The sequence below is a fragment of the Protopterus annectens genome, chromosome 2.part2 (genome assembly GCF_019279795.1).
Source record: "Protopterus annectens isolate FY-2018-M chromosome 2.part2, PAN1.0, whole genome shotgun sequence".
Taxonomy (NCBI): Eukaryota; Metazoa; Chordata; order Ceratodontiformes; family Protopteridae; genus Protopterus; species Protopterus annectens.
This window is the reverse complement of record NC_056730.1, coordinates 103018957-103036946: the sequence shown is the minus strand read 5'-3', so window position 1 is coordinate 103036946 and position 17990 is coordinate 103018957. Positions and strand designations below refer to the sequence as shown.

The 17990-nt window shown below is 43.9% G+C and overlaps 1 protein-coding gene across 1 annotated transcript in view; it reads right to left on the bottom strand.

The window, feature by feature from the left end:
- LOC122795556 (interleukin-6 receptor subunit beta-like) overlaps positions 1 to 16908 on the bottom strand; it is a 1057822-nt gene extending 1040914 nt beyond the window's left edge. Inside the window, exon 1 of the mRNA XM_044063785.1 lies at positions 16829 to 16908. Coding sequence (XP_043919720.1) covers positions 16829 to 16895 — 67 coding nt within the window. The 5' untranslated portion in view covers positions 16896 to 16908. The remainder of the gene's footprint in view (positions 1 to 16828) is intronic.
- Positions 16909 to 17990: the final 1082 nt, after the last annotated feature.

Genomic DNA, 17990 nt, shown 5'->3' with positions numbered 1-17990 from the left:
CAAAACCTCCGGCTCCACTGAGCCTTCTAAAGAACCGACGTCCGGGACTGCGGTTCATCAACCCTAGGCCTCACTGTTTTATCCTTGCGCTTCTTGGAGGCGGGCGGAGCATCCGGCGGCATTTTATAATTACACGCTTCCCAAACACTAACCTGGCACAGTCTAACCTCCTCTTAATAGTGCGTTTGTTAAACCTAGCACAAGGCGGCAACCAACAACGTCGTGCTCAGGCCCTAAACAAGGTATACACAAGGTATGATAATCCCTATGAGGTATCTGTTTCCCACAAGAAATACAGTTATTCACTTTTTCTGACATCCGGTAAAATACTGAGGCAAGAAAAACCAAAATGTTCTAGCGGGTACTTAGCCAACTCTGTTTGGTCTGAAACTCCGGTTTGAAATATTTCAGAACGCCAACCTGCACTCGCAAAACTGCTTCTGCATCGGACCATGCGGCAAAAGACTGAGGATATGGCGTGGTCATGCGCATTAGTACCCTGACGTACTGACGTCAGTCTAATGCGCCCTGACCGACGTCAGCCTTATACTCTGGTATTCGGGCCGACTGGACGCGGACTATACCCCAATAGTCAGGACTGCAGCAATGGAAGACGAAGAACATCCTGTAACCTTTGTCTATTGTCTGTAAAATCCATTTGTCTCCTGTGATGTAATGCCAGTTTACTGAAAATAAGGCTAGCTTTCTGCCTAAGGGTGCATCTAGTTGTTCCCTGGTAGGCGGTCTCAGAGCCAAGTCACTGTGATTGTCCTGTGGAAGTGGTAGTGGCTGGATCTGTGGCAGTACTTCGTTGGTTGTTAGGCTGCCACTGACGACCCCTGTAGGCTCATCTGGATTGACCCCTGCCTCTTGGGCGCCTATTCCTGCCTCTGTGCTCTGGTGGTGTCCGGAAAGGACCAATTCTTGGAAGGCCAGTTCCTACTAAACCTTGGAGGCTGGACCTGTAAGAAATCCTTGACTGTCTGGACAGATTTTGCTTTCTCTTCCACCTTCTTCAGCACCTGCTGTGCAGGTGAGCCAAACAAATTATGCTTATCCATGGGAGCATCTAGGAGCTTTGATTTTACATGGTCTGGTAAGGACTGCTCTTTTAACCATGCATGCCTTCTGATCACTGTACCAGTCATAGCTGATCTAAAGGAAGCCTCCAGTGCATCATAGCCACATTTTAAGGAATGATTACTGACCTGCTGTATGTTATGTACCATTTCCTGAAGAGACTTTTTGTCTAATGGTTCAGGCGAGGACAGTTTTTTAGTTAACTGGTCTAACATAAATTCCTGATACTGAATCATGTGGAATTGACAGTTTAAAGCCCTAGCCGAAAGAGTAGCAGAAGTATAAACTTTTTTACCCCATCTCTCTAAGGCCCTAGATTCCCTTTCAGAGGGGAGGGTTTTTTTGGCAGAGGTAGCTGCTACAGCCTTGGGTCCCTGTGAAATAGTTTCAGGATCTGCAAAAGGAGCCTTATACAGATGATAATGTGTGTCCGGAACCCTGTAGTACCTGTCGGGCTTAGCAGGGGCCGGAGGAAGTGAATCAGGGGCAGTACAAGCATCATTAAATGTATCATCCACAACAGTAAGTACTGGAGGAATGGCTAAAGGCCTATGCTGTGGCAAATGCAAAAAGGTCCTAAGCCTTTTCCTAGAGTCTGAAAAATCCTGGCCCTGCCATTGAAATTGTTCCCTCATAGCATGCAAGGTTTCCCCAAAGGAAAATTCCTCAGGCGGAGAGGCAGAAGGAATGGAGTCTTCTGCATCAGGGGGGAGATTGGCATAATGGTTAAGGTGTTTACCTTGCAGACACAAGGTGCAGGGTTTGATTCTCATATGGGGTAACTGGCTAGGCTTAAAATGGCCCACAAGGGCAATTAGCCTAGTACTAATCTATGAAGCTATGAACCTATGAAGTCCTCGTAAGGAGAATAAGGGCCTTCTGGAGGGTTTGTATTTTCTGAATCATCAGAAGAGTAATCTGAAGAAACTGGCTCAGGGGGCTCTGCTCTAGGCCTCTTCTCTGGAGGTGGGTGAGAGGCCCTGTCAGGGTGAGGTTGGGAACCCCTGATCAAAGAAATGAGATCCTCTGCTAGACTAAGCATTTGAGTACTAGAGCTAGGCCTGTGAGAGGGGGTCTTAATAGGCACAGTCTTGGTTGATTTTGCTGCTTTAGCCCTGGCAAAAGCCTTAATCGACATGGATGCAGGGGGCCTAGCAGCTCAACGTGCAGGAGTGGATATATCTAAAGGGATAGTATCAGATAAATCCTGTGAACCTGCAAGAGCAGGTGGAATTTCAGTAGCAGATTCAGCCATGCTGGATGAGGCCTCGGTGGGAGGCAAGCTTTCGGCCGAAGGAAGAACCGAGGGCTCGGTTTCAGCCGAAACCGAGACACTCGCGGTTGACTTAACCGTGGTTTCGGCCGAAACCGCGGACCGCGAGTGTCGGTCCTTTTCCTTGCGCTTTTAAGCTAATTGCGAAGTTGGAGTTTCCGACGGCATGTTGTAAGCAAAAGCAGAGCCGAAAAACTCCTCAGCAAATTCCGACCGATGTCTAAGTGTCCGTCGGTTGAAAGAAGCACAGGCTAGACAGGCTGCTACGTCGTGGTCTGGGCCTAAACAAGGTAGGCAGTAAGAGTGGAAATCTTTATGAGGTATTTGTTTCCCACAAGCTAAACAGTTATTCACTTTTTCTGACATCGGCTGAGGCAAGAAAGAGTCCCCAACGGGGTACTTAGCTTTTTAGAAGTCTTCGGTAGTAGCAATCTCTGGTTCTGACCGACCGGCACTTGCGAACAGCTTCTGCTTCGGGCGCCACGCGGCAAGAAAGATTGGGGAAAATGGCGTTGGCTGATGCCTTTATACCCAATAAACAGCAGCTATGACGTCGGGTGAAGTGCGACATCAGCCGAGGCCAGACCCAGACTTTGGAATCCGGCCGACCGAAGGGCTGCCTGAGGCCAGGACAACCCATATGTTAGGACTGCAGATGCATCCTTGAAGGACATCATGAGAATGTATGACCAGGATACTTTTGAATATGCTGTGACAAAGCATACATTGTCTAATATCACTAAGATGGTGCAGAATCCTCTCCTTAAAAAGCTACTGGTTTTCCCAACATAAAATCCAGGGCAGCTATCACAAGTAGATGCATATACTATTTTTTTAGTATTACAATCCACACACATCTTTAGTTGTACGCCCAACCAGTTACAGGATGTTTAAAACAATTGCTTATGTCTACGTAAGTACAGGCTTTGCAACTTCTACATGGAAAAGTGCCCATCCTAAGGCTACATGGGACAGTATCTTCTTTATGACACAATCTGTTTAAATTCAACTTATTCTTGAAAGTGAATCTGGGAACATCATCAACAATGTGTCTTAGGCTTTCATCTGAAGTTAAAAGCTTCCAAGTCTTCCTAATAATTTCACACATGGCTGATACATCACTACTGTGTGTAAGTAAACATCTCATGCCACTCAGTTCCCTATTTTGTTTTTCCATATCATCCTTTCTTCTGACTGAGAAATAAGGTCTCCCCCTATCATTTCTCTGTGCCTTCATCTTCATGGTTCCCTGTCGAATTTCAAAATCTTTATACCCTCGGTTCAATAAATCATTCTGTAAACGTTCTACCTTCATGTTGGTGTATTTCATCATCGGTGCAAAACCTAGACACACAGCATCTGGCCATTTATTATTTGTGGATATATATGTTTGGGAAGCACACTTGTTATGCACAAAGTATGATTTCTGCAACATTCTGTCCTTTAGAGACTTGTATTAAATTGGCAGTCTTCATCCAATAAGACAGTCACATCCAGAAAGTCTATTTTCTTCTTGGAACTCCTGATATCAAACTCCAAGAACAATGTAGTACTCCCAAGTATTCCACAAAACTTAGCAGTTCACTCTCATTATCGCTCCATAAAATAAATATATCAACAAATCTACCACAGAAGATTATGTGTCTCAGCCAATGATTCTGCTCATTTAATACAAACTAATTTTCCCAAAATGTCATGACCAAATTGGCATAGCTATTGGCACGTGAAGTGCCCATAGCTATGCCCACTTTTGCCAATAATGGTCAGCTTCATAAACAAGATGTTATTCTCCAGTATAATTCTCAATAATGAGCAGATCTGTGAGACTGTAGATCCATCAAAATACGTACATTTTCTCAGAATTTCCTGAATAGATCTTATCCACATTCATTGGGAATCACTGCAAATAAATGTTTCACATCTATTGTTACTAGTATAAGGCCTTCTCTTCCATCCAAATTCACTACACAATCATCTAATATGTGTAGGAAATGGGACATATCTCTCAAAACTGTTCTCATCCCAGGTAAAGCCTTCAATTGAGATTCCATTCTCATTCAGCCAGCCTCTACCAGATACTACCAGACGTAGCAGTGGACCATCTCTGTTTTTGTGTATTTTGGGTAATCCACTAATAACCGGAGTTACTGGATCGTTAACACTCAAATAATCATATAGTGCTTCTGTGATGCCCCTCCATTAACATGTCATATAAGGTGTCATTAACTTTCTTTATTGTCATCTGTCCTTCCCATTTTCTTGTACCTTCTTGTATGCAGTCTCGTCACTAAGCATTATCAGCATTCTGTCATGATAGTCTATAGTTTACATTACCACAATGGCTCCTCTCTTATCAACTGGTCTGATGGTTAAATCCCTGTTCTGTGACAGCTCTTGTAATGTTATCTGTTCATTATTAAATTGTGCTGATTCTATTTTGATTCTATCTGCTGAACACGCTTTTTATTCTCTCTCCATGATGTCAGTGCAGCTCTTGTGTTTGATTTTTATTTTTTCTAAGGTAAAGTTTAACTTTTCTGTCAAAATTTATTGCCAGGGGTTAGGGCTAATGTTTTACTGGTGGCACCAATACATTTTACGTCAAACCTTACTTTAGTCAAGAGGAAATAGTGCCAGCCATAACTACCCTTATCTACTTGTTTTTTTGTAGAGTAATGGACTTGAGTCCTGGCTCCTCAGTCATTCCCTTCCCAATCCCCTCAGTCATTCCCTTCCCAGTCCGCAAAAAGAGAGAAGTCAAACAGGAGGTTTCACCTTGACTGCCAGTGAGTGACCCAGCTGTGGTAACTTCTCCTTCCTTGATCACTCATTACTTTCTCTCTGTCCCTCTGGTGCTGCTCGTTGGGAAGCTGAAAAGGACAGACAGGCAGGCATATTCGCTGTGGCTGTTTGGCTGTCCTCTTTCACCTCTGTCCCCCCTCACCTATGCAGAGAACATTACATAGCTCATTCAAATCCTGCCCTCTTTTAAACCTCATTCCTTCTTTGCATGTATTGTTCTGACAATTCTCATTTTTTCCTATGTAATTTGCTCCTATCCTTTTCTAAAAATCCCAGTTCCAGTTTTATCTCTGTTAGTGTATTCACTACTCGAGTATAAAGTAGATCTGCTTTGAGTTTTTCTAGATCTGTTACCTGACTGAAGCAGTCATCTTAGTGAGGGGTAAATGTGAAGGTCCTTAGACCTGCAAAACCCTGGAAGCAGTGGACAAACCAAAGTGAAGAGCTCAGAAATGACGGTGCTTCACAACTGCTCTTAAGAGCTAGAACCTCCTGGGAGATTTTTCTATGGGGACATGGAGATATGCACCTTTAGATCCAAAGTAAAGCACTGCGTGAGATCATACAGTAATTTTTGAAAGCTTAGCATTTTGAATTTTGGTACCTGACAGAATCTGTTGAGCCTTGACAAGTCTAAATAATGGCCTCCAGGTACCCTCTTCTCCAGAGACTAGGAAAATCCTTGAGTAAAATCCTTTTTCATGTAAACGTGTTACTGGTTCCACAGAACCTTGGGTGCACAGGAGCTGTATTTAAGGCTGCTGCTTATTGGTTTGGTGGAGCTTGTAACCTCTTTGTATGATTTCAATATTAACGGATCCCTGGTTATGGGGGTCTAGTTCTTTAAGTAGTAGGACAGCCATCCTAGCCAGAGAGGAGATAGGGAGGAAAGGATAAGACTGGAGGGAAGGGGAAAATGAACTGTTATGGGAGAGTCAGGATTGTTCCCTGCTGGCTGGCAGGTTCCCATAGGCTTACTGGAATCTGCATGCCACTGTCTGTGATTCTGGTGCTGCCTTTGACTCCTTTCCCTACGAGGTCTCCTATGTCTAGGCTTAGACTGGAAGGCTGGAAAGGACCAGTATTTGGTAAGGCAATTTCTACTGAAGTGAGAAGATAAAGCTTCAGCCTTGGAGCCAAAAAATCATTCAAGAGACTGGATTTTCACAAATTCAAGAAGGGACTGTTCCTTCAGCCAGGTGTGCCTTCTAATGAGAGATCCTGTAGCTGCTGCCCTACTGGAAGCTTCCAGAGTATCACAACCACAGTGCAAGGAGTGCCTGGCTACTTAAGAACAAGAAATACACAAGTCCAGCAGCTCCTTGGAGAGGACATTACTTTCAATCCCTAGTAGTTTTTGCCTCATCTGAACTAAAAATGGTTTCCTGACACTTCACCACATGAAACTAGCAATTCAAAGCCATCATGCCCAGCAGAGGTGTACATTTTTTTCCACTCTTAAAAGAATTCCCAGAGTCTCTTCTTGGAGTGCAGCCGTATCATCAGTTTCCCATTTAAAATGCTCCCTTAGGGTATCTGGGGTCTCCCCAAAAGAAATGTCCTACAAGGACAGGTGCAGGAAAGGTTCTCATCAGAATCTGAATCCCCACAGGGGGACTCATCATGGCCATCCTCTGAATCAAAAAGAATCGGAAGACTGCTGGGGGGTAGATATCCCATTTTCTTTTACCAGCAGAATTTTCAGGGGCAGAACCTGGGATAGGAAGGCATTTAATTAGACTATGGTGATGAAATCCCAGTTTGGGAGTGGGAGCTGGTAGGCCTTGGCCGGGGCAAGCTGGATACAGCCTTTTTGTGTGAGGCCATCATCCTAAAGTCTTTATCTGAAGGACTAATAGGCTTTGGGATCTTCAGAAACCTCTCACCTGGTGGCAGCTGCCACCAAAGTAGACTAGGCAAATGGTCTCTTATTTCACTGTAGCCTATTTCTGGACATCTGCAGCACCATATCAGGCTTTTGGGGAATGGGATCATAAACATCTACTTCCTTTCATACTGTGTTGTAGACCATATTTAATCATTTCATCTGGGAGAAGATTACTCAAGCCACTGGGGTGGGTGGGGGGTGGAACCAAAGGCTTCTTGAAGGATCTCTTCCTCTAGAGTGGTGGGATCAACTGGCCATGATCCTCTATGGAACATGGCTTCTAATATCCTCCTAAACTGGCCATTCAGAAGTGACTGGGGGTAAGCCTCCCCTTCACTGAGATCTACATCTGGGGTGGGAGACTCTGGACAGGGAGTAGAGTTTCCTCTTACACACGCTCTTTGTGGTAATACTCATAAGGGAGTTTTATAAACTTCCTTTGAGACAATCTAACCCTAAATGCAGTTATAAACCGTGCCCTCTGGTCCATGGTCCCAGTAGGGTAAGCAGATGAATACTCGGTCCTAATTAGCAGATGCACACGGTAGGAACCGAATGAGTAGCTGCCTGATCTTCTACAGACTTCCTTGGTGCCTAAGGCCAAAGTCACCAGTAACGGTACCAGGGTCTGCATTGACAATGTACTGAAAGGCAGACTCTACATAGACAACCTTGGCGTTGGGCATACTGAGGTAACACATCAGCACTAAAGGATTAAATACAGAATGCATTAACAAAGACAATGGCCCTGAAACTACTGGGGCCAAGACCATTTCTGACCCCTCCACACTGATCCTGTCAAGCCTAGTGGGGGTTGGCATCAGTGTTGTTGATGCAGACATCACTACTGGTGCAGACGATGCCAGGGTACTTAGCTTTAGTTGAAGACTTCAGATCTGAAACTCGAAAATGAAAATTTCAGGAGTGAGCTGACCGGCACTTGCGAACTGCTTCTGCTTTGGGCACCGCACGGCAAGAAAGACTGATGTAATGGCGTCGGCTGCATGTTTTATACCCCTGACAACCTGACATCATGAAAGAAGGGACAGCAACCGACGCAGGACCCAAGACTTTGTTAATCAGGCTGACTGAGGGCAATTTGCAAGCAGATAACCCAAATGTAATGACTGCAACAGTGAAACACAAAGAACATCATCCAAAGGCACCGTGGTTATTGGCATCGGTTCTTCCACTGATGCCTTAAGAGTCTGAGGTAGGAACTGAACTGGAAAGTTGGGCATCTTATATCATCCTGGAGACAGAGGGGATGAGTGTATACTGGGGCCTTGAAAAAAGGTAGTCATCTTTTTATCCCAGTATGAGAGGGTCTCCTAAGAGATATGGAGTAGCAAACAGACACAACTGAAGTTGGTCTACAAGTTAAGTACCTAGACTGCTCCTGCCCCATGAAGAAACTTCCTGCTCTCCTCCTCAGAAATGAGACTGTCAAAGTTGAAGTGTCATGCTTAGGTGGAGAACTAGGGTGGAAAGGAGTAGTGAGAAGGGTCAAAAATCCTGGACATGGGGAAGAAAAAGCCAGCCATGGGACTTTTGAGGAAGATAGCTTTTCTAAACTCTATTCCATTACTTGCAGGTGCCACTTCTGAAATACCCTGTCAGCTTTACCTTTTTCCTTACTAGGATCACTTTTCAGTAAACCTTTTAAAAAGTACAGTTTTGTACCTACCACAAATGCAGATGTCCGAACTGGATAGCATCTGCAGTCATAACAAATGGGTTGTCCTGTCGTCAGGCAGCCATTCGGTCGGCCGGATTCCAAAGTCCGGGTCCGCTCGCTGATGTCGCACTTCACCCGACGTCATCTCTGCTGGTCTGTATAAAGGCATCAGCCTCCTCAGTGTTTCTTGCCCCAGATGCCAACTGCCCTCTTGGAAAGCTAAATTTTGGATAGATGCCAATGTTTCCAAAATAGTAGAAGGCAAACACAAAAAATAAACATGTATGTACATATATACAAACAAATACACCATAAGAGACTCCCCCCCCAGCTAGCTATTAGGAGGGTAAATACCCTAGGAGTACCACAGAGGGGAAGGAGGGAGGGTAATCCTGACTGCAGATGCTATCCAGTTCGGACATCTACATTTATGGTAGGTACAAAACTGTACTATGTCCTTCATGGATGCATCTGCAGTCATAACAAATGGGTAGAATATCATAGCCAAACTAGGGGAGGAGGAATAAAAGTTATGGTGTAGTGAGGATCCCTTGCAGTACAGCAGTGGCAAACCCTGCTCGGGATCTAGAATATAGAGGTAAATTATAATGCTTGGCAAATGTATGCACGGAGGTCCAAGTAGAATAATGTCCTTGGTTGCCACTCCTCTTAAGAAAGCTGTGGTAGTGGCTGTAGCCCTTGTTGAGTGAGGTCTTATGTTCTGTGGAATTGGTTTTCCATGGTAGGAGTAACAGAATCTTACGCAATTTCCTATCCATTTGGAGATTGTCTGTTTGGAAATTGCTTTTCCTTCCCTTCCTGTTGCATAGGCTACAAAGAGCTGGTCAGTTTTTCTGTTACCTTTGGTTCTGTCCAGGTAGTAGCATAACTGTCTATGTACATCCAAGGTATGCATTATTCTTTCACCTCTGTTTTGTGGATTTGGAAAGAAGGTAGGTAGGTGGATTGCCTGGGAGTGTCAACTTTTCTAGTACAAAATTCAAGTCCCATGCTGGTAATGGTGGTTTCCTAGGAGGTTTTACATTCTTAATCCCTCTGAGGAACTGCCTGAGTAGAGGATGTGAATAGACAGGAGGATCAAAGCTGTATTCTGCTGAAATAGCTGATGCATGTATCTTGATGGAGGAATAGGACAGGCCTGTATGTAGAAGCTCTGCCAAGTACTCCAGAATGTTAGCAATATCTATGTTCGACACATCTTTTCCTCTTTCAGTACTCCAAATGACGAACCTTTTCCATTTTCCTGCATAGTTCCTTCTAGTTGAAGGTCTGCGGGCTTCAAGGATAATGTCTTTAACCCTTTGTGAAAGGTCTGGGTTAGTTACTGCTATGTGATGTTCCAGGCAGTCAGTTGCAAGGTTTTAGGTTTGGATGTATGATGTTGTAGTTGTTCTGAGTTAACATCAGAGGCATAAGGGTATTGACCACATTTTCTCGAGACATGCTCCTCAGCAATGGGTACCAGTGTTGTCTTGGCCAGTTCGAGCTATCAGAATTATCCTTGGACGTTCCTCTTTGATTTTCAGTAGTACCTTGTGCATCAAGGGAAGAGGTGGAAATGCATATGCTGTCAGGCCTTTCCAGCTGAAGGATAGAGAGTCCACCTTCCATGCAAGTGGGTGGAATGTCCTTGTGCAGAATTTTTGAGCTGGTGATTGTGGGGAAGCGAATAGATCTATTTGTGGCATTCCCCATTTCTTTGTGATGGCCTTGAAGATGTCCGGTGTAGCATCCATTCGTGAGCATCCGAGGTGGTTCTGCTTAAAATGTCTGCTAGGGTGTTCTCTTTTCGGTACAAATATTGCCTGTAACTGGATGTTGTAGCTGAGAGCCAGATTCCAAAGGTCCAAAGTCATTCTGCATAGGGGTAAGAATGAGTGCCTCCCTGTTTGTTGATGTACCACATGACTGTGGTGTTGTCTGTCTTTATCATCAAATGGCCTTCTTTGAGGAATGGTCTGAATTTTAGGATTGCCAGTTTTACTGCCAGCATTTCTTTTTGGTTTATGTGCAGGTGCAGCTGGTCCTGAGTCCACAGTCCTTGTACGCATTTGTCCAGCATGTGTGCCCCCCATCCTAGGTCTGAGGCGTCCGTTGTGATGGTTTGGTTTGCTTGAAAGTTGTGGAAGGGCAAGCCTGGGTTTAACTGGCATGCCCGAGCCCAACATAGGAACTCCTGTTTTAAGCATGGGATTAGTGGTATTTCTGTTTCTAAGCTGTGCCTGTGTTGAGACCATAAATTCTTTAGGTACCACTGTAACTTTCTCATATGCAGTCTGACATGTGGGACCAAGATTATGCATGATGCCATGAAGCCCAAGGCCTGCAGAACTTTTCTTGCTGTTAGTTTGTTCTGCTTTGTTAATGCCAAGAAGTAAAGAGGGAGCTCTTTTGTTTTCTGCAGTTAGGAATGCCATCTGTTTGACTGTGTCCAATTCTGCAGAAAGTTCTTGTCTGGGATGGTATCAGCCTTGACTTTTGTAAATTGACTGTGTATCCCAGGGCTTGTAGCAAGTAAATGACCCTTTGTAAATCTGTTGTCAGTTTGCTTTTGTTGTCCGCTTGTAACAGGCAGTCGTCCAGGTATGGATAAATTTGGACTCCCTGTACTCTGCAGTGTTACTGATGCCAGGCATTTTGTGAATACTCTAGATAAGCCAAAGGGCAATGCTGAGAATTGATAATGCTCTGATCCTGCAAGAAATCTGAGGTATCTTCTGCAATTTGGTCGAATGGGGACGTGCAGGTATGCCTCCTTGAGATCTAGAGTTACCAGCCAACACTCCTTGCCCAGCAGTTGTAGGGTCAGCATTTTGAATTTTGGGACAATGATGTATGTGTTTAAGATGGACAGCAGCTTTTCTCTTTTCTTGGTACTAGGAAGAGTCTGGAATAGAATCCTTTGCCCTGTTCTGTTATTGGTACTCTTTCTACAGCTCTCATCTTTATTAATCCGCTATCTGGTGCAGGGCTTCTATTTTTTTGATTTGGGGGCAGGTTTGGCATTCCTCTTTTACTGGTAAAGTGTGGAAGTGGAACCGTAGCCTTGGTCTATGGTTTGCAAAATCCACTTGTCTTTTGTGATATAGTGCCAATTTTTCGAGAATAAGGCCAACTTTCCGCCTAATGGTGCTGCTATTTGCTCCCTGGTAGGCGGAGTCAGAGCCAAGTCACTGTGATTGTCCTGTTGCAGTGGCAGTGGTTGTGTCTGTGCCTCGGTTATTGCCTTGCCACTGTCGTCCTCTGTAGGCACCTCCTCTGGATTGATTTCTGCCCTAGAGTCTGTTCCTGCCCCTTTGTGATCTTGTGGAGTCAGGAAAGGACCAGTTTTGCCAGTTCCTGCTAAACCTTGGTGGCTGAACCTGTAGGAAATCTTTAACTGTTTGCACAGATTTTGCCTCTTCCATTTTCTTCATTACCTGCTGGGCAGGTTCCCCAAATAGACTGGCCTTATCCATAAGAGCATCCAATAGCTTAGCTTTAACATGATCCGGTAAGACCTGTTCTTTCAACCATGCATGCCTTCTTATCACTGTGCCAGTCATGGCGGATCTAAATGAAGCCTCCAGTGCATCATAGCCACATTTTAAAGAATGGTTACTAACCTGTTGGATGTTATTCACCATTTCTAATACATATTTCTTATCTAAAGATTCATCAGAGGACAGCTTTTAATTAACTGATCAAGCATAAACTCTTGGTATTGGATCATGTGAAACTGGCAGTTTAAAGCTCTAGCTGAGAGAGTAGCAGAGGTGTAGACTTTTTCCCCATCTCTCTAAGGACCTGGATTCCCTTTCATTTTGCTGTGGTCCCTGGGATATAGTTTCGGGTCTGCAAGTGGGGCCTTGAATAGGTGGTGATGAGTGTCTGGCACCCTGTAAAATCTATCTGGTTTGGCAGGGGCTGGAGGTAAAGAATCAGGTGCAGTGCAGACATCATTAAATGCATCGTCCACAACAGACAGGACAGGAGGTATAGCTAAGGGCCTATGTTGTGGTAAGTGCAGAAAGGTCCTAAGCCTTTTTCTTGAATCTGAGAAGTCTTGTCCCTGCCATTGGAATTGTTCTCTCATGGCATGTAAGATTTCCCCAAAGGAGAATTCCTCTGGTGGAGAGGCAGCTGGAATGGATTCTTCAGCATCTGAATCTTCATAATTGGAAAAAGGAGCCTCTGGCTGGTCTGTAATGTCTGAGTCATCCATGAGAATCATCAGAGGACACAGGCTCGGGGCTCTGCTCTAGGTCTCTTTTCTGGGGCTGAGAGGCCCTGTCTGGGTGAGATTGGGATCCCCTAATTAAGGATATTAAATCTTCTGCCAAAGTAAGCATTTGTGAACTAGAAGTGGGCCTGAGAGGGTGGTTTAACAGGCACTGATTTAGCTGATTTGGCTGCTTTAGAAAGGCCTTAATAGACATGGCTGCAGGTGCTGGGGTAGAGATATCCAAAGGGATGGTGTCTGATAAATCAGTAGGAACCACAGTTGTAGACAAAATTTCTGAGGCTGATTCAGATAAAGTAGCAGGAGCCTCAGTAGTAGTCATGGATTCGGCTGAAGATTGACCAGTTTTCTCGGTTTTGTCGGTCTTTTCTTTGCGTTTTAACAATTTGGGTAGTCGGAGGATCCGGCGGCATAATGTAAATCTGGGCCGAAAAACTGTTCAACAAACTCGTTGAAGGAAGCACAGGCGAACAGGCTGCTGGTCTGGGCCTAAGCAAGGCAAACAGTAAGAGTGGAAATCTTTATGAGGTATTTGTTTCCCACAAGTTAAACAGTTATTGACTTTTTCTGACATCGGCTGAGGTAAGAAAGAGTTTTAGAAGTCTTAGTAGTAATCTCTGGATCTGACCGACCGAACAGCTTCTGCTTGGGCGCCGCTGCAAGAAAGACTGAGGAAAATGGCGTCGGCTGATGCCTTTATAGACCAGCAGAGATGACGCCGGGTGAAGTGACATCAGCGAAAGGGCTGCCTGACGACAGGACAACCCATTTGTTATGACTGCAGATGCATCCATGAAGGACATCCATCTTGTTCCTGTGATCCAACAATGCACTTAAGCTAAAGTTTGTATAAACTGAACAGTGCATCCAGATGTCAGACCACAAGACAACACACCAGCTGCATGGATTCTGGGGCAGAATCTTTTGGCCACACCGACAGTATTTTTTTAAGCCACCTGCCTTTTCCTCACCTTTCTCCATTTCTGTAGCACAAAACAGTACACTGGGAAAAAAACTAACCATAATATAAAGGCAATACAATTAGGGAGGAAAAAGACAAGTTTCACTGGTGCAACAGGAAGCACATTTGCTTCTGGTGCAGAAGGTTAGGGGTTCTATTCCCACCCCAGATAAATGGACTGCTTACTCTGCAGTGTAGCGTAAGGGGAGTGCTGCACTCCTGAGTGTATAGCCCTTTGGATGAGATGTTCAACCAAAGTCCTATCTGCTCGAGTTGCTGGTAGCTTAGGTGGATTCCATGCCACCTATGTAAAAGGGTAGGGAAGATCACTGAAGCTCTGGCAAAATTTCCCCCAGTAGTATAAATACCACTTTGGGTCTCCCCAGAAAAGAGACTACTAGCGTAATGGGACTAGCCCAGTCAAAGGATATATATCTTTTTAAAGGGACAGACAATATGAGGGCAACGGAACTGGGGAGACATCAGAGTAAAGAAAAAGTGCAGTTATATACACTTACCATAAAAGTAAATGTTCAGGTGTCTTCACTGTTGCAGTCTTGACTTGTGGGATTTCCCACTGTGGAAGCCCTTGGCTGGCCCGACTACCAGAGAAAAATTTGCCCTCCTCCAGAAGCCAGTAGATGCCCTATTCGACATCACAACATTTGAGTACAAAGGGAGTCAGCTGGTGCCATGACCTCCGTACTTTCTTGCCTCCAACAAGCAGGAGTCCTGACACAGGGGATGATTCCCAAAGATGAAGGGGGGATGGATGGAAGGATTAAGGAAAGGCAACGATGCCCTCCAAAATGGCAGTGGCAAACCCTGCTTTGGACTCTGAGAAAGGTAGGAAGACGGTAATATTTGAAGGTATGCAGAGAGGACCAAGTAGATGTTTCCAAAATGTCTTTAGTAGACAACTCTTTAAGAAAGGCAGTAGAAGAAGCTGTAGCCCTAGTGGAGTGTGTGCTAACAGCATCAGGGAGCTTCTTACCTTGATGGTTGTAGCAAAAGAAGATACAGTAGGAAATCCATTTGAAATAGTTTGGAGACTGGTCTCCCCTCTGAGCTGTTGGTAAAGGCCACAGAAAGTTGGTCTGACTTTGACATTCTTGTTTCTGTCCAAGTAGTAACCTCAGTAAACTATGCACATCCAGAGAGTGAAGAATCATTTATCCCCTGTTTTGAGGCTTACAAAATAACATAATCAATTGTATGGTCTGGTTTAAATAAGTCTCTGTCACCACCTTGTGTATAAAGGAAGGGCTGGTCCTCAGAGATGCTCTGTGTGGGTGGGAAATGATGACAAGCTCCACACACATAGCGGCCTGGAGCTCTGACACTCTTCTGACTGATGTAATGGCTAGTAGGAAGGTTGTCTTCGAGGTAAGGAACTTAATATCCGTGGAAACTGCTGGTTCAAAGGGTGGAAAGGTGAGCTTCTCCAGAATGAAACTGAGGTCCCAATGTGGAACAGGAAGTTTCCTGGGAAGCCTAATGTGGAAAGCACCTCTAAGGAACTGTTTTGTGAGGGGATGTAAAAAGAGAGGAGGTTGAGAAGACAGGTAGGCAGAAATAACTTGTGTGGATTTTGACAGAGGAGAAGACACCTTTTTCAAAAAGGGTGGATAAGTATGACAAAATCAAAAGGGATCTGAGCTTGACAAAAGTGTTAGGCCTCCTGGATTTTTTTAGAATGCCCAGGACCTGCTTGTTGAGAAGCAGCCCTTTCCACTGAATCAATTGAAGGTGTCAAATTTGAGTGTGTGCAGGTTGGGGTGTATTATTGTGCCCCTTTTCTGCTTCAGCAGGTTCACTGTGAGACAGCAGGCATGGTTCCCTGTTGGAAAGATTGAGCAACAAAGGGTACCAGAGCTGCCTTTGCCAATCTAGGGCTATCAGAATTCCCCTCAGCCCCTCTTCTCTTATTTTCAGCAATACCCTGGGTAGCAGTGGTACTGGGGGGGGGGGGGGCTAGGTCTGTCCAAGGGAAAGCAAAGGCATCAGCCTTCCAGGCCAACTTCATTTTGTTCCTGAAGCAAATTTTTCCAATAAGCATTTTCTTTGGTGGCAGAAAGGTCTATCTGTGGTACACACCATTTTTTTGGATATGCTGAGAAATACTTCCCAATGCAGATGCCACTCGTGGGGGTTTGACAGGGTCCTGCTGAGCAGATCTGCTAGTTGATTTGTTTCTCCTGGTAGGTACCATGTCATGAGTTGCAGCCCTGGACAGTTTGCCATTTCCAAAGGTCCATGGCTAGGCACCAAAGGGGGAAAGTTTTATCTTGTGTTTTATCTGTTTTCCACAGAAGAGACGATTACTTTCTCTGGCATTAGTCAAGAAACATATCAAAAGCTCCTCAAATGGATAATTAGCTTCAGATGACTTCTTTCTCTAGTGTGGACCTACTAACACCCTTTATACCCAGATATGTTTATGTCCATCAGGGCATCCACTGGTCTAAGTAGGAGGAGAAAATTCTCTGGTAGTTGGGCCGGCCAAGGGCTTCCACGGGAGGAAATCCCATCAGTTATGACTGCAACAGTGAAACATGAAGAGCATGCAGAATTCCTCCCTATCCCTATTCAAGTGCAACTTGGACCAATGGATGGGTAATCAGAAATTCACTCCTGGTCTGCCTCCTATGCCTTTGATGGAAAAAGGCAGTCAATAAATAAGAAAATCACTACCTGTGCAATTTGTGGGTCGCAAATCTAGATTGCAAAGCTAGGCTTATAAGGAACCTAATGGTCTTTAGCCTAGTATGTGTATACTATGCACTAACTGGGTTTATTTTTCAAATACAGAGCTCCACATTCTATCCAACTATAAAGCTTCTTATATTTGAAACAGGAAACATCTAACTTTACAACTTGAATACATCCATGAAAATACTTACATAACCCAAAATATGCACTCAGGTGAATGATTACTACTAGGTTACGCAACATCCAAGCTGTCCCCATCTTAGCAGCTTCTGCAAACAACAAAAAAAAAAGTAAATCACTCTTAAGATGTATATGAAGTGCACATCAGTTTTACTTACTTATTTAATGTTTACCAGGAAAGTCCGACTGGGTCAGAGTCCATTTTCAGCGGAGGCCCAGGCAGAAAAGCTCCAGAGACAATTTGCAAATAAAAATACAGAAATACAAAATTACATAGAATTACACTGAGTAGTACACAGAGAATCCAACGTAGTGTATAAATCATAAGTTCATATTGATTAAAAGGATACATTTTCATACATACAAAAGTTCAAAGCAATCTTGCATAATAGAATACAGACATGAGGTTTTAAACATCACATTACACATTGATGACCATAGCTGAAAAACAAACAGTACAAAGCGAACTGCGGAACAGATACTACTATGCTGCAATGCATTTTCTCATAACATACTTCACACTGCAAAAATACCACAATACTAATAAAGCTATATCATTAAACTGCTACTATATTCCTAACAGTAAACAAAGGAAGGAGAACGCATTGCTTCTATTTTACTCAAAGGTCTCAATATTGTGTCTGAAGGGGTCATATGCAATCATCACAGTGCCTGATTGTATATAAAATAAGAGAAATAGGTCACAAACAATGAAATACCTTAAAAAAAAATCTAACTTAAAAATGAATATAACATGAAAAGGTAGTTAGGGTACAACAATAAACTGCAAGAAATGAAAGTACCAAGTAGTGTCAGAAGTTAAAATAAAACAGGACGACTAGAGGTGCAATAACTGTGACAGGTGAAGTGGCTATTACGGCAATAACAGACACTGACATTAAAGAAAAAGCACTAGGATACAAATATACTATGACATAAGGTGTGTAAGGAGGATACATAAGGGAAGGGTGGAGGGGATTTAACAATATGCATCAGGAAAAGTGTTTACAAGTGAAGTAGCTGACCTAGGATAAAATTGGTCAATAGCAAAAGGAAGTGTTAAAAATGATTACTGAATAAAGCAAAGAAAGATTTAAGAGAAGGACTAACTGGGCTTTAAAGAAATGGAATAAAGCAAAGAATGATTACTATGAGATAATTTAACTTGCTAGA